General features: G+C 43.6%; 1 protein-coding gene across 4 annotated transcripts in view; it reads left to right on the forward strand.

Annotated features, from left to right (window-relative positions):
- The window catches only part of adamts18 (ADAM metallopeptidase with thrombospondin type 1 motif, 18), a 149,408-nt gene that overhangs the window by 80,656 nt on the left and 44,004 nt on the right, over positions 1 to 24,748 (forward strand). For all 4 annotated transcript variants that reach the window (XM_068311285.1, XM_068311293.1, XM_068311301.1 and 1 more), the window contains 2 exons: positions 23,579 to 23,751; positions 24,545 to 24,675. In XM_068311285.1, coding sequence (XP_068167386.1) covers positions 23,579 to 23,751; positions 24,545 to 24,675 — 304 coding nt within the window. The remainder of the gene's footprint in view (positions 1 to 23,578; positions 23,752 to 24,544; positions 24,676 to 24,748) is intronic.

Consider the following 24,748-nt stretch of genomic DNA (forward strand, 5'->3'; position numbering starts at 1 on the left):
CTAGAACACTTATTGGGTGCTTTAAAGCTTTTGTTTCATTTAAATGCAACATATTAACTGATTTATTTTTGTTCTGTTATTGTGTTCTCAACTATTTGATTCCCTTGGCCCTGAAACTTAAATACAAAATAAAGACAAGCCGTTATTGGCTTTGTCATTTTTCAAGACCAACAATATCTTCTGGTGGCTTGTAAATAGTTTTAGGGATTTGCCGACACAGACATTTTCTTCCAGGAGTTGCTCCAAGATGGAAAATGAATTGTCTTCCCTTCCCTCCTTCCACATCCCCTCTTTCCCTGTAGACCACCTGTCAGATCAAACAAAGCCAACCTAATCTTCAGCAACATGCCTCAGAGATTAGGTTCATGTTCTTGACCTGGTTTTGTGGGGAGCATATTTTGTTCAAAACTCTATTGGAAGGGAGTGGGTGTGTATGATGAGGGTTGGCAGTACTTAGATAGGGCTTTATATGGTTCATTATGCCAATACAACTGTAAAGGTGTTTTATGTAGTGGTAAACAAGGAGCAGAATGTTTGTCTAGGTGGGAAGTTTCGAGAAGGGCAGGGTGCGCTTGACTCAAGAAGACAAGGCTAGACATAATGATCTCTGACCCACGGGAGTTAAGCCTTAGTTCCAGTTGCCGGGCATATTTACAGAGCTCCTGGGATATTTAAGTATCCTTAAGGGCCTTTGGGGGCTGTGTTGGAGCAGAAGTGCAGAGGCAGAGGGAGTATGACCCAAACAGAATCGAAAACTTGCCATATCTGGTTTCTGTCTCTTGTTGGATGTAGATTTACAGATTATTACATAGGCAGAAGAGAAGAGCAGAGAAGGTAATGGAAAAACATTAGTGCTGTGAAGCATTTTACACCGAACTCAGTTCTCAAGTAAACTGTCCCTAGTTAATGTTTGACTGATCAAGTACTGTAACTATGGAGAATACAGTACAGTTCTCAAGCAGCCCATTGTAAGAATATTATCATGTGTGCTGCATTTGTCAGTAGCCAACAAAGGTCATGTCCACACGTTGCCGGGTATTTTTGAAAAAAAAAAAAAAATTGCATCCGCAAAGCATTTGTCTTTAAAAAAAATATCCGTCCACACGTAACAACACAAGTGTGTTGATAAACACATTTATAAGCATAACAAATTCTGCGACAATGACAGGAGTGAGGACTGGGACATGGGGAAATTCTCACGCCATTCCTCCTGGAGGATGACTTCCATCTCAAAGTTATCCCACTAACTGGCAGTTGACCCAAAACTGGTGTCAGCGTCTTCAATGAGGAAGATGAATGAATGAATGAATGAATGCGTTTTATAGTCATTGTAGATAAAACAGGGTTCCATGGACAATGAGATGCGGACTATCACCCCAGGTGCATTTGTAGCAAAAGAAAACAGCAACAAAAATAGAGACGGGGCTATTAAGAAATAAATACAATGAGCCCATTTCACAAAGTAAGTTTAATGGAAACCCCGAAATGAGGGAAAACCAGGATTTCCGGTAACTTAACCCAGAGTCAGAGGGTTAAACATAGTCTGTTTCACAAAGCGAGGTAACTGAACCCCTGTGTTTCTTACCATGGTAACAGACTCTCTGGACCTAACCTGGTCGGGAGCAGGTTTTATTGCAGAAACCCAGGTTTTCCTCTGACTTTCAGATCTGCTCAAACCCTTTCATTTGCTGGTTCTGTTGGAAGGAGAGTTTTACTGCAGTTCGGTTTTATATAAAATTCAGTATTTTACAGGCATTTTAGATGCAAACATGGCATGTCCATTTGACAAGGATCCCATTGTTGAAGGTTCAGCATTCATTCACAGATCATTTAAATTTATTTTATTGCGTTCAGATAGGGTGGCATGGTGGCGCAGTTGGTAGCACTGTCGCCGCACAGCAAGGCGGTTCTGGGTTTGCATCCCACTCTGCGGAGTTTGCACGTTTTTCCCATGTCTGTGTGAATTCTCTCCGGGTTCTCCGGCTTCACCCCACCTCCAAAAACATGCGCTTCAGGTTAATTGGCCGTTCCAAATTGCCCTTAGTGTTTGAGTGGGAGCATGCATCGTAGTCTGTCTTTTTGTGGCTCTGCAGCACGCTGGCATCGCATCGGAATTTGCCCCGCCTCACGCCATAAGACAGCTGGGATAGGCTCCAGATTCCCATGACCCGCTATGGCGGATAAAGTGGTTCGGAAGATGAATGAATGAGTGCATTCAGATGTCCTTTCATATCCAGACAGTTATCTTTATGATTGGTACCGCTTCACGTTCCAATCCATCACACACATCCATGACTTAATCCATTCTCACCTTTGCAGCATAACAAATCAGTTATGCTCTCATATCCCAGCAGGTATTGTGTGTAGTACTGTGTTTAGTTTTTTTTTTTCTTTGCAGACAGTATGTGTCTGTACATTCGGGCGGCAGTGGCTCAGTGGTAGAGCGGGCGTCCTATGATCCAGGATTGGCGGCTTGATTCCCGATTCCTGCCAAGCCATCTTCAGAGTGCAAGCTAACAGTGGGATGAGTCAGCTCTACTCCCAGTCACTGCTGAGGTGCCCTTGAGCAAGGCATCATCCCCCTTACAAGCTGTTCAATTGGGGAGCACCTCGAAGTTGCTTCCCGTCACTCTGCCTCCATAAATGTCCATTTACACGTTTCAAAGAGTTAACGGCTGCATCATAGATAAACTCAAATCTGTCCAGATCATATGTGATGCTGCAGACTACATTCCTGATGTGGATGCAAAGTGGTCTGGTTCGGGTCCTTATTCACAGATCTATGGTGAGTCTTACCTAAGCAACAGACTGTAATGCGGTCAGTAACCTAAAGATTTGCACATTAATTCACTTTAGTTTTATCCACTGTAATGAATCTACTATACATTACAGGAGAGTTTAATGTTTCTTTTGCTGGGGGACAGGTGTTATCCATGCCAACCGAGGTTGCTGACCCCTTACACTGATGCAGGCCCCCAACAGAACTTAAATCGGGTTCACTACAGGACGGAAGACCAGAGGAAGATGACCATAGGCCTACTCAAAACCAGTTTACAGTGCCTACGTCACCTCAGGATGATTTTTGAAAGGGCCTGTGATATAATTGCGTTCTTCATAATATAGCCACTATTCAAAAGAGAACAACACCCTATCCTACAAACTGAAGACCCCAATAATGACCCCATCCATCTACCTGCTATCCAGGATTTTTTAAATTTTTTTTTAATTTTAATTTTAATTTTTATATACTGGTTTGATCCCCGAAGGGAAATTAAGAACGCACACTCTAGCTACTGATTCAAACGCATGCGTACATATATATTTGTGAGTACAGGCCCCTGTATCACACACACACACAAGGGGGAGCAATAAATGAGCAATTTATAAAGGGGACGGCACCTTGCTCAAGGGTGCCTCGGCAGTTCTCTGGAGGTGAGCTGACACCTCCCACTGTCAGCTCACCTCCGGGTATTTTTTGGGGGGGCGGGAGCGGGAATTGAACCGCCGATCTTAAATCATAGGATGACCCGCTCTACCGCCCGCTTTACCACTGAGCCACTCCCGCCCCGGATGGCAGAACAGTGAGAGACACCATTAGCCAGTATCATTTTACAGTCTCAGTCACATCATCACCACCACAGCAGGCACTAAAAACATACAATACACATTTAATTTGGTCATCTTTAGTTCTTACAAATACAAAGTTAGTTTTTGTATTGTTCCAATAGTTAACGTTCTAATAGTTAACATTCTCCTGTGACCATCACCCACCTCTAACTTGTGCTCCAGTATAGATATTTCCAGATCTGCCCCCCCAATCCGGTGGCCAAAGGAAACCATTTCTTTATCTATTTTCTGCATTTTTTTAAGAAGTGAATTCTGTAAATCTCTTGAACCGATAGCTGGGAATACATGAGGAGGACATTAAAACATACAGTTGCATATGAATTCCACAGAATGAACCTCTCGTGTTTACTGAACGTCTATCTCACTGTGAAAATCTCACTGTGCAGTCAATGTTCAGGGACCCTTCTGCTACTGTCTATCATTCATTCATTCATTCATCTTCCAACCCGCTTAATCCACTAACGCAGGTCACGGGGTAGCCAGTGCCTATCCTGGCAGTCTCAGGGCGTGAGGCGGGGGACACTCCGGGCACGACGCCAGTGTACCGCGGAGTACTGTCTATCAATGCTCTGTTAATAAAGTATGAAAATGTCTTAATACCTCAGTGGAAGATAAATGTCACACTCTGTATCCCATCAGAATGAAATGGGAAGAGAAAAATCAGTTACATAAAATATTAGACCACCTTTGTTTTCTTCAATGTCTTTTCTTCAATTTTCTTCAATGTTTTTTCAATTAGTAACTCCTGTGTGTATCATGTGACTAAAACATACAATCCTGGAATGCCTAAAAAATGTCATAAGCAGTAAAATGCCACAGTAAGAACTAAAGCAGTGCTTCTTCTTTTCCTTTCGGCTTTTCCCTTCAGGGGTCGCCACAGCGAATCAATTTCCTCCATCTAGCCCTGTCCTTTGAATCCTCTTCTCTCACACCAACTACCTTCATGTCTTCCCTCACTACATCCATAAACCTCCTCTTTGGTCTTCCTCTAGGCCTCCTGCCTGGCAGTTCAAAACTCAACATCCGTCTACCAATATGTTCACTATCTCTCCTCTGGACATGTCCAAACCATCTCAGTCTGGCCTCTCTCACTTTATCTCCAAAACTTCTAACATGTGCTGTCCCTCTGATGTACTCATTCCTGATCCTATCCTTCCTGGTCACTAACAGAGAGAACCTCAGCATCTTCATCTCTGCTACCTCCAGCTCTGTCTCCTGTCTTTTCTTCAGTGACACTGTCTCTAGACCAAACAACATCGTTGGTCTCACCACAGTTTTGTACACCTTTCCTTTCATTTTAGCTGAAACTCTCCTATCACACATCACACCTGACACCTTCCTCCATCCGTTCCATCCTGCCTGTACACGCTTCTTCACCTCTTTTCCACACTCTCCATTGCTCTGGACTGTTGAGCCTAAGTACTTAAAATCCTCCACCTTCTTGATCTCTTCTCCCTGTAACCTCACTCTCCCACTTGGGTTCCTCTCATTCACACACATGTACTCTGTCTTACTGCGGCTAACCTTCATTCCTCTCCTTTCCAGGACAAACCTCCACCTCTCTAGCTTCTCCTCCACCTGTTCCCTGCTCTCACTACAGATCACAATGTCATCTGCAAACATCATAGTCCATGGAGATTCCTGTCTAACCTCGTCTGTCAGCCTGTCCATCACCATAGCGAACAAGAAGGGGCTCAGAGCTGATCCCTGATTCAGTCCCACCTCCACCTTGAACTCCTCTGTCACACCTACAGCACACCTCACCACTGTCTTACAGTCCTCATACATGTCCTGCACCGCTCTAACATACTTCTCTGCCACTCCAGACTTCCTCATACAATACCACAGTTCCTCTCTGGGCACCCTGTCGTAAGCTTTCTCCAGATCTACAAAAACACAATGCAGCTCCCTCTGGCCTTCTCTATACTTCTCTATCAACATCCTCAACGCAAATACTGCATCTGTAGTACTCTTTTTTGGCATGAAACCATACTGCTGCTCACAAATGTTCACTTCTGCCCTTAGTCTGGCTTCCACTACTCTCTCCCATAACTTCATTGTATGGCTCATCAGCTTTATTCCTCTGTAGTTGCCACAACTCTGCACATCTCCCTTGTTCTTAAAAATGGGCACCAGCACACTTCTCCTCCATTCCTCAGGCATCTTCTCACTATCTAAGATCCTGTTGAACAACCCAGTCAGAAACTCTACAGCCACCTCTCCTAGACACTTCCAGACCTCTACAGGTATATCATCAGGACCGACTAACTTTCCACTCTTCATCCTCTTCAATGCCCTCCTCACTTCATCCTGACTAATCTTTGCTACATCCTGGTCCACAACAGTAACCTCTTCTAGTCTTTGTTCTCTCTCATTTTCCACGTTCATCAACTCTTCAAAGTACTCTTTCCATCTTCCCATCACACTACTGGCACCTGTCAATAGACTTCCATCCCTATCCTTAATCACCCTAACCTGCTGCACGTCCTTCCCATCTCTATCTCTCTGTCTTGACAACCGGTATAGATCAGTCTCTCCCTCCTTACTGGCCAACCTAGCATACAAGTCATCATAAGCTTCTTGTTTGGCCTTTGCTACCTCTACCTTCACCTTACGCTGCATCTCCCTGTACTCCTGTCTACTCTCCTCAGTCCTCTCAGTGTCCCACTTCCTCTTGGCTAACCTCTTTCTCTGTATACACTCCTGTACCTCCTCATTCCACCACCAAGTCTCCTTATCTACTTTCCTTCCAGATGACACACCAAGTACTCTCCTACCTGTCTCCCTGATCACATTAGCTGTAGTTGTCCAGTCATCTGGAAGAACCTCCTGACCACCCAGAGCCTGTCTTAACTCCTTCCTAAAAGTCATGCAACACTCTTCCTTTTTCAGCTTCCACCATTTTGTCTTCTGCTCTGCCTTTGCCCTCTTGATCTTCCTCACCACCAGAGTCATCCTACACACCACCATCCTATGCTGTTTGGCTACACTCTCACCTACCACTAATTTGCAGTCACTGATCTCTTTCAGGTTACACCGTCTACACAAGATGTAGTCTACCTGTGTGCTCCTACCGCCACTCTTATAGGTCACTCTATGTTCCTGCCTCTTCTGGAAGAAAATATTCACTATAGCCATTTCCATCCTTTTTGCAAAGTCAACTACCATCTGTCCTTCTGCGTTCCTCTCCTGGATACCAAACCTGCCCATCACATCCTCAACACCTCTGTTTCCTGCACCAACATGTCCATTGAAGTCTGCACCAATGACAACTCTCTCACTTCTAGGCATGCTCTGCATCACTTCATCAAGGTCCAACCAGAATTTCTCCTTCTCCTCCAGCTCACATCCTACCTGTGGAGCATACCCGCTAACAACATTGAATATCACACCTTCTATTTCTACCTTCAGACTCATCACTCTATCTGACACTCTTTTTACCTCCAGGACATTCCTAACAAACTCCTCCTTCAAGATAACTCCTACTCCATTTCTCTTCCCATCTACACCATGATAGAACAACTTGAACCCTGCTCCTAAACTTCTAGCCTTGCTACCTTTCCACCTGGTCTCCTGGACACACAGTATGTCTACCTTCCTTCTCTGCATCATGTCAACCAACTCTCTACCTTTTCCTGTCATAGTTCCAACATTCAAAGTCCCTACTCTTAGTCCTATACTCTTGGTGTTCCTCTTCTCTTTCTTCGTGCGAACGCACTTTCCTCCTCTCCTTCTTCGACCAACAGTAATCCAATTTCCACCGGCGCCCTGTAGGTCAACAGCGCCGATGGCGGTCGTTGTTAACCCGGGCCTCGACCGATCCGGTATGGAAGCCATAGGTTTGATTCGCATCTTTGATTTGGCAAAAGTTTTACGTCGGATGCCCTTCCTGACGCAACCCTCTGTATTTATCCGGGCTTGGGACCGGCACAATAAGACACTGGCTTGTGTCCTCTTGTACTAAAACCAGCAAATTGTACTAAAACCAGCAAAAAAAAGAACTAAAGCAGTGCAAAACCATGCAAAAGATCAAGATGTCAGCTCTTGATTTTTGTTTTCATATAGGTAGATGCAGAGGTATGAATATTTTTGTGCACTGCTTTTGTAACATGCATATGATGAACACATTTGTGTGACAAGAGCATTATGTGGGTGATAAAACAACTGAACAGCCAAAGGTCCACTTAATATTTACTGTACAATGTCAAAAATAAGGAAAATGAGGAGGATCCCTAATTAGATGATGCAGAAGTCTGTTTGAACAATGTTTTTAGACTTCATACTTAGCTGCTGACATGTGCGCTTCTCCCCTGCTGAATTGCACCTAAATAAAAATTTTTAAAAATTACAGTAATATACTATTATTCAAGCCGTTTCTCCACGTAACGTTACCGTGATTGCAACGGACTAGGTTTAAGTTTACACATTGAATTGATATTCCTCTTCTTTTTAGCTGCACCGCTGTTCCTCTTTCTTCAGAAAATGTGTTCAAATTCTTCATATGTATAGATTAAAATCTGCACTTTGGCTGCTGTAATGCAGGATAAGCGCTTCTTGTCCATCGTCATGGTTACTAGTTGAATCTGGACTCCATTGACAATGGCTTATTAGAGTTGTGTTGCACCTGCAAAACTGCAGGTCAGCTTCTGCTGGGTGGATAAAACTAACCCTAGACAGCCTTTGTGAAACCAAAAACCCTGGGTTTACAGACTCAACCCAGAGCAACAGGTTTTTTCTCACACAAACATATATCTATGCACACCTTAGACAATATCAACCCCACCTTCTGTCAATTATCTTTTGATAGATGACTTTGACATCTTTGACCCCTCAAGTCCCGCCCCTTCCGGTGTGTGCCCCTTCTGGTGAATATCACTCCCTATTGGATGACGTCGCATAAATTTAAATCATGTGGTGATCATGCCCTGATCACGTGCTGATTGTGTGGTGTTTGTATGATGCAATGGGTTAGTGTCACACATTTCTTATGATGGGGGTTTCGTATGGGGGTACAATGAGAAAGTTGTGTTGAAACTGTTGGTTTTGTCAGTCATGAGGTGATCATGCGACGAGAGGGTCCAAGTTAGTGAATCAAGGGGGTCAAGGGGTTTTCCCAAGTGATTCGTGGTTTTCCCAAGTGATTCGAGTTTGCGGTGAAGATCAATTAGTTAGGTAGTGGTTGGGGTAGGTGTGTGTGTGTGTGTGTGTGTGTGTTATACAAGTACTTTATTGTCACACTGTGGGGTGTGGGAAAGGGTGTGTGTGCGTGTATGTGTGTGTTTGTGTGTGTGTGTGTTTGTGTGTGTGTGTGTGTGTGTGTGTGTGTGTGTGTGTGTGTGTGTGTGCGTGTGTGTGTGGGTGTGTGTGTGTGTGTGTGCGTGTAATCCGCTCTGAGTGACTGATGTAGTAGATGAAGATAAAGATGAAGGAAATCTAAGAATGAGTGTTTTTAATATAAAATCAATTAAATTATTATTAAATAAATTATTAAATCATACGGATGTTTAGGAGAAAAATATGGAATACTGGAGCTACTATGGAGCCATACATGAGACACTTGCCCCCACCCCTCATGCCCGCACACACGCATCCAAATATTGTCACACTATGGGGGGAGAGGTAAAGTTAATGAATTACCCGATGAACAAGTGTGGGGGGGGGTAAGATATGAGAACAACAAAAAACCCCTATGTTCTTTGTTGTATAAATGTATAAACGTGTCAGACGGCCCTCGACAGAAGAAAAGAAGCTGCGCAAGGGGCTAGATGTATTTCTTCATTTTCCAATTTGATGTCCAATGACGATTGCTGTGACATGGGGAGCTGCATGTGAGTTCATATTTTATTATGTATTTGGTTGTAATATTGATTATTGACTTACTCCGGTATTAAGATTGTTTTTTTAAATGTTTTTTTAATGTTTTTATTTGCATGATAGAACTGTCGGAGACAGACAACCTAGAAAAACATCAAATCATGGTGTGTCTTCAGAGACTCAAGCAATGGTAGAGTCTACATCGCAGCCACTCTCAACAACCTCCTGACTCCTCCTGATTCACCACAGCCTAGGTCTCAGATGACAACGAATGCCGATTTCTTTGATATTGTGAAAGCCTGTGTCGCCAGCACCGTAAAAGTTGTAGTGGCGAAGCATATTAAGAGAAACTTTTACGGATGTCAGACAGATTATCCGAGTCAACGGCGGCACGCTTGTCTCTATCGTGCTCAGCCTGGATATTTTTCTGATAACTTTGAAGAGTTAATGGTGGACTTGCTGACCTGGGAATTTCTTCCAGCTATCAAGTATACATTGGAGAAAGCCGGGTTGGACATAGTAGAGGCTAGAGCTGAAGGAGCAGCAGAGGCCTGCCTACACGTTCTGAGGGCTGAAGCACACATTTTAGAAAAAGTTGAAGAGATCACTGAGGGCTACACAGCTGGAAGAGATGAGGAGAGGAAGGATTTGCTGGTAGAATTCCTAGGCTTCTGGAACTCTTAAATCAGACATTAATCAGCAAGAGGGGTGAAAAACAAAAAAAAATTTGGGTGGTTATTTTTTTTCAAACCGTCTCCTAAAATAGTTGATAATGCAATTTTGAAGTAGGCGATTGCTAATTGTGTCAATGATGTTTCACTATATCAGACAGACATGATTGTCAATAGAAAAGCCTTGATCTGTTTTGAACATGTGTTGGCTAGTGTGAGAGAGATGGCTGTATTAGAGGATTGGAAAAAAATTGGTGTATACCTGTTAAAACTTAAATACTGATAGTTTTGAAAACAATGTGTAAAATTGTGGAATGTGTTTGTATCGGCGTTTTTAATTATTCACATTTATATGTGTTGTATGTCTTTATAGTGGATGTATTATCATTTAAACTAAAAAATTCACATGTAGTAGATGTGAACCATGTACTCGATATAACTCAAGACTTCATTGTTAAAGCTTTGCATGTGAGATGATGTTTTTGAAGTATGATGATACTTTATTGTAATCAATAAAACTTGTGAAAAACACAATGTTCTATTTTCATCTGTTCACTAGCAGACATGACTTCAAGAAAGACAGTGTGTGTATTCAAGAGAATATATTATGACCCACGAAAAGCGGGATCATACTGGGGGGGGGGGGTAGAAAGGCTTCAAAAAGCTGTAAAAGAGCAGACTGGTGAAAAAGTTTCAAGTGTTCAAGTCGAGGATTGGCTGTCCAGTCAGGATGCTTACACCATGCACAAAACAGCTTGAAAAAACTATGCTAGAAACCGTGTTTTTGCACCACGCCCTCTGTATCAATTCCAAGCTGATCTTTGCGATATGAGTGCTCTTTAGAAAGACAATGATGGGTTTAAGTTTCTGCTGACTGTAATCGATGTTTTTTTCAAAGAAGGCTTGTGCATGGGCCTTGAAAAACAATACGGCTAGGGAAGTGGCATCGGCTTTTGCCTCAATATTAGATGAGAGCGGTATTCTGAGTAAAATCCAGACTGACGCTGGAAAATAATTTTTTAACCGCGTGTTCAAAAAACTGATGAAGAAACACAACATCCGGCACTTTGCAACCGCGAGTGAGCTCAAAGCATCAGTCGTGGAACGCTTCAACAAAATGCAAAATGTGGAGGTATTTCACTGCGAAAAACACTCGCCAATACATAGATGTAATTAAGGACTTACTAGATGGAAAAACAACTCTTATCACAGAAGTATAAAAATGAAACTGACTGAAGTGACTCCTAGCAAGACGTTTCAAGTGTGTTTGAAAATTTGTATGGTATAATCGACCTGTCTAAGCATACTATGTTTAGATTCAAAGAGGGTGAAACTGTGAGGATATCGAAGTACCGTGGTGTATTCGATTAAATAATTGAGCAATCATTCACCGATGAATATTTTATCGTGAATGAATGTATCCCTAGAGTACCTCCGGTGTACAAATTAAAGGACATAAAAGGTGAAATTTTGAATGGGAGATTTTATGAACCTGAACTGCAAAAAGTGAGAATCACAGCCGACACACTATTTAGGATAGAAAAAAATTACGGATAAGAAAATCAGAAATGGACAGAAAGTGGTTTTAGTCCGATGGCGAGGGTGGCCTAGTCAGTTTGATTCCTGGCTGCCTGCTAAAGAGGTCGTAGAGCTTGGAAAGAATACGGGGAAGAAAGAAAGAAGGATAAAATAATGGCAGAGTCTGTCTATGTGACACTACCCTCCAATGCCTGTCATGACATTTTCCCGGACAACGACAGCTCAAATTTCACAATAACTTTATCACAACCCATAGAATTACAAGGACCTTATGAGGTGGCGCTAGCGGAGATAATGTACTGCAACACTCTTCAGAAAATGCTTTTGAGATTTTAGACAATGAGGGCCCGGACCTGCCGCCTCTCTTGTCTTAAAATTCCTACAGGTCGTTATGAGTCTATTGAAGAGATACTGACGGAGCTGAAAAATATGATACACCACCCACCATATGGTGTAGCGATTGTTTACAATTCTATAAAAAATCACTCCCTGATACAAAAAATAATTTTTGTACCAGGGAGTGATAGGTATTCTATAAAATTTTCACCACGTTTGTCTAACATACTAGGGTTTGAGGAGTGCGTATGGGTACGGTTGGGTGGAAAAATAAAGGCTAAATATCCATGTGATATTAATGGAGGGCAGTATAGTTTTTACGTCTATACGAATATCGTAGAGATACTGACGGAGCTGAATAATATGATACACCACACACCATATGGTGTAGCGATTGTTTACAATTCTATAAAAAATCACTCCCTGATACAAAAAATATTTTTTGTACCAGGGAGTGATACGTATTCTATAAAATTTTCACCACGTTTGTCTTACATACTAGGGTTTGAGGAGTGCGTATGGGAACGGTTGGGTGGAAAATTAAAGGCTAAATATCCATGTGATATTAATGGAGGGCAGTATAGTTTTTACGTCTATACGAATATCGTGGAAGCTCAACATATCGGAGACTTCAGTCCCCCTTCTCAGAATCGTTAAAAAAGAAGGATCTTTCGGACATGTTATCATTCACACACCCTCATTACATCACGGTGAACAAACAGCGGATACAGGATATACAGATTGAATTGAAAAGCGATTTGAATACTCCGATTCGATTCAGCTACGGCAAGACCATATGCAAGCTACACTTTAGACCTCTATCAAAGTCTTTCATCTGAATTAGAGACAGTAAGTAAAAAAAAAAAATTAAAAAAACCAAAACAACAACAACAATGAATTCACAGAGATTTGTGAACTATTATGTGAACCAGACTGGCGCGGGGTCATTGGGCGGGTTTGTCGGAGCTCCAGTTGTTTATGGGCGTGGCCTTGGTGCAGTGCTCAGCAGAGCTTTCAGATTTGTCCTCCCCTTTCTTAAACAAGAAGTTAATATCGTTAAACCACACTTGAAATCTGCGGCGAAGGGGATAGCAGCAGACGTGGTCCTGACAGTAACCAACCGTTTAATTAACCACAACACACAGCCACAGGAAGGATCGGGACTCCCCCGAATAGCAAGCAGAAAAGGAAGAAGAGCTGTACAAGCATTATCTGTCACCATACCGAGAAAAAAGAGTAAAACTAGGCAAATTGCAGAGAAAACTTAAAAGCCAGCAGGGCGGGCGAAATATATTTTAAACATGTCTCTCAAACACCATCTCTCAACCGAGTGCACCAAGTCGGAGCTCGAACTCTTTGCTCCACCCATGACCCAACTGCCCATTGAACAAAACAATTATGTTGAGATTTTCCCTCTCAATTCAATAGCTGATCAAGAAGTGTTGGATTTCCTGATACCCGGGAGCGGAAATTTTTATTTAGACCTCAGTTCAACTCTTATCTACCTACGGCTCAAAATCACCAAAGTAGATGGAACTAATCTAGGTGCCGGCGACGTCTGTGGCATAATCCAATACCCACTAAATACTATTTTCTCTCAGGTCAATGTGAGTCTGAACGATGTACTCATCAGTTCGTCCTCCGCCACACACCCTTACAGAGCGGTTATTGAAACTATTCTTAATTTTTCACAAGAAACACTGGAGAGTCAGTTTTCTGCAGGCCTCTGGTACAAAGACACTGGTGTCGACCTGGATTCAATTGTCATGACCGCTGACGCAGCAAACAGAGGGTTAGTCAAGCGTGCGAGGTTTGCAAGGGGATCAAGGACATTTGAGTTGATTGGGCCTTTACATACTGACATTTTCTTTTCCGAGAGACTCCTGTTAAACAACGTGGATGTGCGATTAAAACATGTGAAAGCGAAAAGTGCTTTTACACTGATGTCCGCAACGCGTGATGAGTTCAAGTTAAACATTTTAGGGGCAAGTCTTTTTGTGAAAAAAGTTCAAGTGTCACCCAATGTCATGCTAGGCCATTCAGCCGCTCTCATGAAATCAAATGCTATTTATCCTATAAGTCAGGTAGTGTTAAAGAACTATAGTATTCCCCCGCACAGACGCGTGTATGCTTCGCAGGATAATTTATACCTGGGTAGACTTCCGAAATACCTTGTGGTAGGGCTAGTGGACCGTCGGGCATATGTCGGGACAAGCGAGCTGAATCCTTTCGACTTCCAACACGCTGATCTTGAATACCTAGCTTTGAGTGTACATTCATGTTTTATCCCATCAAAGCCCTACCAGCCGCTTTTCGATACACATCAGACTGTTCGTGAATTTTACAATCTTTATTTTGGTTAATAACAGACACATTAGAGACTCTCCATTGTGTATAGACCGAGAGAATTTTGAAAACAGCTACAGTTTGTTTCTTTTCAATCTGACAAGGGACAGAGAAATAGATAGTGAAGCTCTTTCACCCTCAGAACACGGCACCTGTCGTTTGGATTTACGCTTTCGAGTCGCCTATGACTTTGATTGTCTACGCGTGTTACGACAGTGTTGTAGAAATAAACTCTAAGAGACAGGTTCTAATCGACTATTAAAACGAGTAAAAAAAAAGAAAAAAAAAAAGAAGAACCTTCAAATATAATCTATTCTGAGACCTATCTTGGGCGAGTCGTTTGGAGGTGTTTTGCCTAGCGATTTATTACCGTCTAAGATTGGTAAGCGATCATGCTACTTAGTTGCTAACACACACGAACATAAATGAGAGGGGGAGCATTAGATAGCAATAATCATCGGCGACAAAGGAATATCAAACTTCTTTGATAGCTACGGTCACGAACCAGACTTTCCATTTTATCCTGCATATTTTTCATCCTTCTTAAACAAGAATTCACGGGAGATACAGTACAACAAACTACAAGTCCAGGACGACTTTTCAGCAACATGTGGAGCACACTTTATATTGTTTCTATGTCAACGCTTCAAAGGACTTTCTTTCCAAGAAGTAATGAGACTCCATTCTGATCATTTAAAAAAGAATGATGCCTATGTCACAAAGTTTGTTCAGAAATGTGCCAAATGTATGTCAGATATGAAGACTGCTAAACATCCAATCAGAAGGCATTTACTTTAAAACAATTTAAAGGCTGTTATGAATGTTCAAAATTAATACTCTTTTTCACACAGGTGTCAATAAAACATTTTATTGATGGAAAAAACACTGTTTTGCATACATTTTTATTTAATTATTTTTTATCACACCAAAATAATTTTCAACGACTGAATTCTAACCATTTTGAGGGTATCGGAGTTGACAGTCGCCATTCAGATGCAGTTGGAGTATAAAATTGTTTCACGTCGTTTGACAATTTAGAAGCAGGGGTGCTATAATCCATATCTAAAAGAGATGTTGACGTTTATTTTTTCCCACACTTTAAAAAACAACAACAAACAAACAAACAAAAAAAATTAGTGCTATTCCAACACGATGTGATGTCAACGATGTGACAACCGTCTTTGCTCGCGGGTGATACGACGACTCGTAGTACTCAGGTGAAAATTGATTGTGGACGACTAATATTCAGTCTAAGTTGAGTGAAGATGTGCTCTAGCATGCGTTGCTTTAACAGATGGATATCATTCATGTATTTTCCAAATGCGCGTTCAATAACTAACACTGCATTATTGTAGTACTCTCTTTGGACGTCTTCAAACAATTAAATTATGTCTAGGTTAGACTCACGTCTATACAACGGTCTATATTCAGTTTGTTGTGTTTCACTGTTTTCCCCAGTCATCCTCGTAAACAATGTCGTTATCATAATCACCATACACGCTCACAGGTGCATCATCTCCGTCTTCACCATCACTGTCTTCTATTTCATCCAGCTGCACACCCCGTTCTGATTCTCCTCCTTCAAAGGTTCATTGTCCGCTATGGCCTCGTTTTCCAAGATCTCTTCTGGTCTTGTAGGGGGCACTGCTGCAATTCCTAGAACACACATGCAGAGGTAATCCAGTTAATCATTTGTATTAACTACATTCAATGCATCGATTGGTAAAAAAAAAATTATGAATTGAAACAAAACATGTTTCAATTCATGATTGCTGATTCAAATCACAATATATATCAAACATATATCAAACACAGATATACATAGATATATACTGTATATACACTATAACACACACCATGATTTGATGTTCTTCTAGGTTATGGGCGTCTGTCTCTGACAGTTCTATCATGCAAATAAAAACATAAAAAAAACAAAAAAACAATCTTAATACCGGAGTAAGACAATAATCAACATTACAACCAAATACATAATAAAATATGAACTCACATGCAGCTCCCCATGTCACAGCAATCGTTGTTGGACATCAAACTGGAAAATTTAAGAAATATGTCTATCACCTTGAGCAGCTTCTTTTTCTTCTGTCGAGGGCCGTCTGACACGTTTATACATTTATACAACAAAGAACATAGGGTTTTTTTGTTGTTCTCATATCTACCCCCCCCCACTTGTTCATCGGGTAATTCATTAACTTTACCTCTCCCCCCATAGTGTGACAATATATGGATGTGTGTGTGCGGGCATGAGGGATGGGGGCAAGTGTCTAATGTATGGCTCCATAGTAGCTCCAGTATTCCATATGTTTCTCCTAAACTAAACATCCGTGTGATTTAATAATTTATTTAATAATAATTTAATTGATCTTATATTTAAAACACCCGTTCTTAGATTTCCTTCATCTTTATCATCTACATCAGTCACTCAGAGCGGATTTCACGCACACACACACACACACACACCCACACACACACGCACACACACACACACACACACACACACACACATACAAGCACACACATACACGCACACACGCCTTTTCCCAAACCCCACAGTGTGACAATAAAGTACTTGTATAACACACGCACACACACCTACCCCAACCACTACCTAACTAATTGATCTTCACCACGATCAATCACTTGGGAAAACCCCTTGACCCCCTTGATTCACTAACTTGACCCTCTCGTCGCATGATCACCTCATGACTGACAAAACCAACAGTTTCAACAAAACTTTCTCATTGTACCCCCATACGAAACCCCCATCGTAAGAAATGTGTGATACTAACCCATTGCATCATACGAACACCACGCGATCAGCACGTGATCAGCGCATGATCACCACATGATTGACAAAAGGGAGGGAGGGATATTCACCGGAAGGGGGCGGAATATATTTTTTCTGTATTTTAAATTTATGCGACGTCATTCAATAGGGAGGGATATTCACCGGAAGGGGCGGGACATACACAGGAAAAGGGGGCGGGACTTGAGGGGTCAAAGATATCAAAGTCATCAATCAAAAGATAATTGACAGAAGGTGGGATTGATATTCTCTCTCACCTTGAATAGAGCACTATCACTGTTGGCAGCTAACATCAATGTTTGATTGAGTCCAGGTTTGAATGGAATGGGTGAACAACTGGAGTTGGAGAAAAAAAACAATGAAATTACGTGAAATTTTGCTTCCTTCCGACATCCACCCAGTCTCTTTACCGTACTGTCAAAGCAAATATCACCTGTGTCTGCCTAGGACCTTTGTTAGTTCCTTTTCCAAACCATATCATTACAGTTTCAAACTCAGTGCACTCTTTTTTAGACATGTTTGATCAGCGGGCTTCCACAGTGTGTGTTTGCAGAGTGGCTAAGCTTAATTTTCTCTGCTGGTGGTTGTGTCGGAATGCCTGGTATGAGTCTGGGAAGTCACACATGGCTCTGTATTGTTAACTAAATATCAAGACCCTGCTTGTGTTCCTCAAACAAGTTCTCTTTGCTCTAATCATTTTAATGGCTAATTAAAGCTCTGTTAAAAGTTGTTTCCTGCACCAGATCTTTCCATGTGGTCAAAAAAGTGTTGATTTGTTGTGGAAACATCTGCAACACTACAAAGCTGTGTTTGACCATCCCATTTAAGTAAAGAAACGTTGGTCCTGTTCTTCCCAAATGCTAAATTCTTATTTAATTGTGGTCAATGTCACACTGACAGACAAGAAGATGTAATTTTCTTGCCTTTGATTAAGGCAGCACTATTATTTTACTTGAAACAAAAAACTATATGAGAACGCTTTAAATAATCACAGCTTGGACTATGGACCATGGACTATGTCTCCAAACTAAAAGCAGATATTTTCCTCCTACAAGAAACACATTTACTATAATCTGAAGAAAAATGTCTCACCGATCCAAACTATAATATCATCTTTTCATCTTGTTATAACAACAGACAAAGATGAGTCTCTATTCTAATCCATCAGATAATTCTTTTCTCTTTAAACAGTACAGTTTTAGATCCTGAGGGCAGATACATTATTATTCAGGCAACTTCTTCTTCTTTTCCTTTTGGCTTCTCACTTCAGGGGTCGCCACAGCCAATAAATTGCCCTGTCCTTTGCATCCTCTTCTCTCACACCAACTACCTTCATGTCCTCCCTCATTACATCCATAAACCTCCTCTTTGGTCTTCCTCTAGGCCTCCTGCCTGGCAGTTCAAAACTCAGCATCCTTCTACCAATATATTCACTATCCCTCCTCTGGACATGTCCAAACCATCTCAGTCTGGCCTCTCTGACTCTATCTCCAAAACCTCTAACATATGCTGTCCCTCTGATGTACTCATTCTTGATCCTATCCATCCTGGTCACTCCCAAAGAGAACCTCAGCAACTTAATCTGTGCTACCTCCAGCTCTGCCTCCTGTCCTTTCCTCAGTGACACTGTCTCTAGACCAAACAACACCGCTGGTCTCACCACAATTTTGTACACATTTCCTTTCATTTTAGCTGAAACACTTCTATCACACATCACACCTGACACTTTTCTCCACCCATTCCATCCTGCCTGCACATGCTTCTTCACCACTTTTCCACACTCCCCATTGCTCTGGACTGTTGACCCTAAGCACTTAAAATCCTCCACCACTCTAGCTTCTCCTCCACCTGTTCCCTGCTCTCACTGCAGATCACAATGTCATCTGCAAACATCATAGTCCATGGAGATTCTTGTCGAACCTCATCAGTCAGTCTGTCCATCACCATAGCGAACAAGAAGGGGCTGAGAGCTGATCCTTGATACAGTCCCACCTCCACCTTGAACTCCTCTGTCACACCTACAGCATACCTCACCACTGTCTTACAGTCCTCATAACATGTCGTTCACCGCTCTAACATACTTCCGTGTCACTCCAGACTCCCTCATACAATACCACAGTTCCTCTCTGGGCACCCTGTCATAAGCTTTCTCCAGATCTACAAAAACACAATGCAGCTCCCTCTGGCCTTCTCTGTACTTCTCTATCACACCCTCTAAGCTAATTCTGCATCTGTAGTACTCTTTTGTGGCATGAAACCATACTGCTGCTCACAAATAGTCACTTCTGCCCTTAGTCTAGCTTCAACCACTCTTTCCCATAACTTCATTGTATGGCTCATCAGCTTTATTCCTCTGTAGTTGCCACAATGCTGAGTCTAATTTATGACTCGTTTAAAAACAGCAGGCCATGCTGTTACAGTCACGTCACTTCAGGAAAACAGAGAATGAACATGTAGATATACAGTATGATTTGTGCACACAAAGTTAAAAATATAAATGCTAGTATGTATGTTTAAAGTGGTGGCTAATAAAGCCAAGAGATTAGTTGGTGCTTCTGATGCCCCGGGCTTCCTGAAGCCAGCATGGTACCTCTGTTAACTTTAATGTGATGATAAATGTTGAGTAGAAGGTCTATATTTTAAAGTCTTTCCAGTCTACACCCATGTTAAGTACTGAAAAAGGGCTGGAAAAGACATTGACTAAACTTTGCATGTATCTTTACTTCAGAAAATTAGTGTAGATAGATAGATAGATAGATAGATAGATAGATAGATAGATAGATACTTTAATGATCCCAAGGGAAATTCAGGTGACATCTGCTCGCAAGAGATACAATAAATACACATAACAATGACAGAGAGTAATGGCACAGCCAAAATACGTTGTATAAGTGACATTATTTACATGCTGTTACATAATTATAACAACAGGAAACAGAAGAACCTAGAATAAAAGGAAGGACGCATAGGGACATGAGAGAAGAAGAGAAGAAAGAGCATTGGGTGTAGATGATGTATGATCAGTAACACGTGGATGAACCGAGCTGTAAACTGACACTAAGGACCACCGCAAAGTGTCCCACAGTGCAACCACAGTGCATCCCAGGCCCCCCTCGTCTATCCCTTCTCACCCGACCTTGATGACCCTGCGGCTTCAGACCCCCTCCTTCTGAGAGAGTGGTTGTGCCCTCTGATGGCACGAGGCACAAAGGAGGTCCTGAGTCTCTCAGTGGAGGAACTTGGTGACAGCAGTCTGCCACTGAAGGAGCTCCTCTGCTGGGTGAAGGTGGTGTGCAGGGGGTGGGTGGTGTTACCCAGGATCAATCTAAACCTGGACATAGTCCTCCTCTCTAGAACAGTCTGTATTGAGTCCAGATCCTGACCAATCACAGAGCTAGCCCTCCGGATGAGCCTGTCGAGTCTCTCTGTGTCCCGTTTCCTGGCACCACCACCCCAACACACAATGGCGTAGGACAGCACACTGGACACAATGGACTGGTAGAACAGTCTGAGCAGATTAGAGCAGATGTTGAAGGAGGCCAGCCTCCTCAAGAATTACAACCTACTCTGACCCTTCTTGTATACACAGTCCAGGTTGTGCGACCAGTCCAGTCTACTGTCCAGCTGCAGCCCCAGGTACTTATAAGTCCCCACTACATCCACCTCCTTACCCCCGATGACTACTGGCTGTGGGGAGGGTGGTGCCCGCTGGAAATCCAGCACCATCTCCTTGGTTTCGGAGATGTTTAGCTGAAGCTCGTTCCGCTGACACCACCCCACAAAGTCCGTCAACACTCTCCTGTACTCCCTCTCATCACCCTCCCTGATACATGCCACAATTGCAGTGTCATCAGAGAACTTCTGCATGTGGCACATACCCGAGTTATGTTGGAAGTCCGTTGTGTAGAGGGTGAAGAGAAAGGGGGAGAGTACCGTTCCCTGCGGGGCCCCGGTGCTGCTGGTCACCACTGATGATGGACAGTTCACCATACGGACGTACTGGAGTCTGTCTGTTAGATAGTCCGTGATCGTGATCCAGCTCATGAGGTAGGGATCCACAGCCATGGATGACAGTTTCTCCTGCAGGAGCCGGGGCTGGATGGTGTTGAAGGCGCTCGAGAAGTCGAAAAAGAGCACCCTCACTGCACAACTCCCGACATCCAAGTAGGAGAGGGCCCGGTGGAGGAGGTACAGGACTGCATCGTCAGCCCCAACTTGTGGCCGGTAGGCGAACTGGAGAGGGTCCATCGCGCCCTGCACCTGGGGACACATGAGCTCCAGGACCAGTCGCTCTAGGGTCTTCATCACGTGCGAGGTGAGAGCGACTGGTCGATAGTCGTTGAGCTCAGTTGGGCGTCTCCGCTTGGGTACAGGGACAATGCAGGATGTCTTCCACAAGGACGGGACCCTCCCCAGCCGGAGACTGAGGTCGAAGACCTGGTGTAGGGGTCCGCTCAGTTCGGCAGCACAGGCCTTGAGGAGTCTAGGGCGGACCTGGTCTGGTCCGGCCGCCTTCCTTGGCGAAGCCTCCTCAACGCAGACGTCACCTGTTCCACGGTGATGGCCGTGTGTGGGGGCGTGGCACGTTGATCCTTCCGGCCGGGGGGTCCGGCAGTTGAGGTGGGGGAAGGGTCTGGGTTTGGACTGAGGTAAGTGGGCGAGGTGGACGGAAAGGGAGAGGGGGAGGCAGATGAGCCGAACGGAGAGGGGGAGAAGGAGCTAGGTGGAGTCAGATCAGTTGGGCCGGGGGAACTCTGGGGACAGGCGCATGGAGTGGTGGGGGAGCTGAACTGATTCAAAAAGCTGTTAAGTTCATCAGCTCTCTCCACTTTCCCCTCCACTGTACCACGGCCCTCTCCATAGCCGGTAATGGCCCTCATGCCACTCCAGACCTCCCGCACTTGGTTGCGCCCAAGCTGGTTCTCCAGCTTCCTTCTGTAGCTGTCCTTGGCCTCCCTCAGGCAGAGTCTCACTGCCTGCTGGGCCTCTCTCATCGCGTCCTCGTTCCCACTCCTTAACGCCCGCTTCTTCCTGTTCAGGACAGCATTCACCTCCTTGGTTACCCAGGGTTTGTTGTTTGGGTAACACTTGACTGTCGTGACAGGGACCACGGTGTCCACACAGAAGTTCATATAATCTGTTAAACACTGGGCTGCCCCCTCAATGTCCTCCCCATGTGAGCCCACGATGACATCCCAGTTGGTGGTCTGGAAGCAGTCCCTCAGCGTCTCCTCTGCTTCCGGGGACCACCTCCTGATTTGCCGTGTTGTTGCTGGCAGCCGTTTCACCAGCGGGATGTAGGTGGGCTGAAGGCACACTAGGTTGTGGTCCGATCTGCCTATTGGGGGAAGGGGGGTGGCGGTGTATGCCTCCTTGGCATTCGTGTAAAACAGATCAATGATTCTGTTCTTCCGTGTGGGACAGTCTACACACTGGGACATGGTGGGGAGACATGAGTCCAAGGTGACGTGATTAAAGTCTCCCGTGATGATGACAAGCGTCTCCGGGTGCCGGGTCCGAAGATCAGAGGTGGTCGTACAGATGGTCTCACGTGCCGTCTCTGGGTCTGCACGTGGGGGGATGTAGACGGCGAGGACAATGACGTGTGAAAATTCACGCGCCAGGTAGTAGGGCCTGATGCTAACAGCTGTTAGCTCCAGATCCCTGTTGCGCAGCGTGGTTTTCACGGTCACATGGCACCATCTGTTGTTGGTGTAGATGATCAGACCACCTCCCTTCTTCTTGCCAGCGGTGTTCATGTCCCGGTCCGCTCGTACGGAGGAAAAGCCGGTCAGTCCGACGTTAGCATTGGTAATTAAGTCCGTCAGCCACGTCTCAGAGAACACCAACAAGCTGGTCTCCCTGTAGCGCTGCTCAGTCCTGCACAGCGCCGTCAGTTCATCCACCTTGTTGGGCAGCGAGTTCACGTTCCCCATGATGACGGAGGGGACGGAGGGTCTGACCCGCCGGCGGCTGTTAGCTCTAGCCGCTAGCCTATCCCACTTTTGTTTACCTCCCCGGCTCCCTCTGTACCGCCGCTGGATCTCAGTGGGGATGAGATTGCGTATCCCGGGTTCTCCTCTAACTTTCATGGACAGCATTTGTTCTCTGGAGTACATGAAAACACTGCTATCCATCGTGGTTAAGTGAATAAGGAAAAGACTTAGATAAGACAAAGACAAACAATAGAAAAAGAAGACATACAACGGAGCAGACGAAAACCTGCGGCTAGCTCGCAGGTTTGTATGATGCATGCGGAACAGTACAAGTACTTAAGTACTTCAGAGCCCAGTGTGAAATGTTAAGCCCTCAAGAAATGAAGCAAATATGGCTCATATCTATCAAACTGTTTAAGGTCAAACATGAACCATGATTTTTAATGTCTTTTCGTTTTTCCTGTCTTTGCTTGTTTGCCACACAGGCCACAGAACAATGGTAAATTCTGCTTAGGCTCCAGCCGTCACAACCAGCTGTGTAACACTCAGCTATGTCCCCCTAATGCAGTCGACTTCCGGGCACAGCAGTGTGCTGAGTACAACAGCAAGCCTTTCAGGGGCTGGTACTACAAGTGGAAGCCATACACCAAAGTGGATGGTACGGTTGTTCATTCTGTCCTGTAGTTTATCTACAGTATATTTCATGTATAATTGGTCACATGGATGTTTTGAATGTATTTTTTTCTTGCAGCTGTTTTAAAGATGTAATGAGTATATACAGGCTGTTGTTTTTTTAGTCTTCAAACCAAATGGCAAAGGTAAGCAGGACCCAGCAAAGAGAAATTCAGACTTCACAGTCTAAGCTTTTTCTTGTTTTAATCCTAAAGATGTTTTACATCCACGCCCTGCTGTTCTTTGCTTGTCAAAAGTTTATAAAGTGGCTTTGTGACACCTGCGTCTGCATACAGCCTGAATGCTGGAAGTATAACATTCAAATGTGCATTGGAGACATGTAGCCACCTTTACCTTTTGACACTGCATTGAAGGAGCACCATGTTTTTGGCTGTCATCCCAGGCCTGTTTAAGATGTTGATTGATGGAAGGTGATGCAGAGAGGAACTGATTCTGAACTGCCCTTCCCTGTCATCTATTTTAATCAGATGACTGTAGGGATGTCTGATCTGAACTACAAACAAACCTCTGGCCCCACAAGAACCGCCTGGAGTGCACTCCTTGTCAATTCCTATTTTTATTTTCAGTAGAGTTTGTGTACACTGCATGTCTAACAGGTTGCCATACAGTAATAACAACTACTTTCAGTTCACCACATTTGAAAACAACTCCACCGTAGTTTCAACAATTTGCACTTCAACTATTGTTTTATTCAGAGTTCGTTGGCAGAGAAGTAGAATTCATACTATTGTCATTTTATATATGTCTGTGTTGTGCAGATGTCGACATCTGTAAGCTGTACTGCATCGCAGAAGACTTTGACTTCTTCTTCGCCATGTCCAGCAAGGTCAAAGATGGTACCTCATGCTCTAACCAAAACAAAAATGTCTGCATTGAAGGCATGTGTGAGGTAAATTTATGGATTAATAAAACTGTGCCAAAGACGTTTTCTTTTGTTCTTGTACAGAACTACAGAAAACTGT

This window comes from Antennarius striatus, chromosome 1, assembly GCF_040054535.1.
Source record: "Antennarius striatus isolate MH-2024 chromosome 1, ASM4005453v1, whole genome shotgun sequence".
NCBI classification, from domain to species: Eukaryota; Metazoa; Chordata; class Actinopteri; order Lophiiformes; family Antennariidae; genus Antennarius; species Antennarius striatus.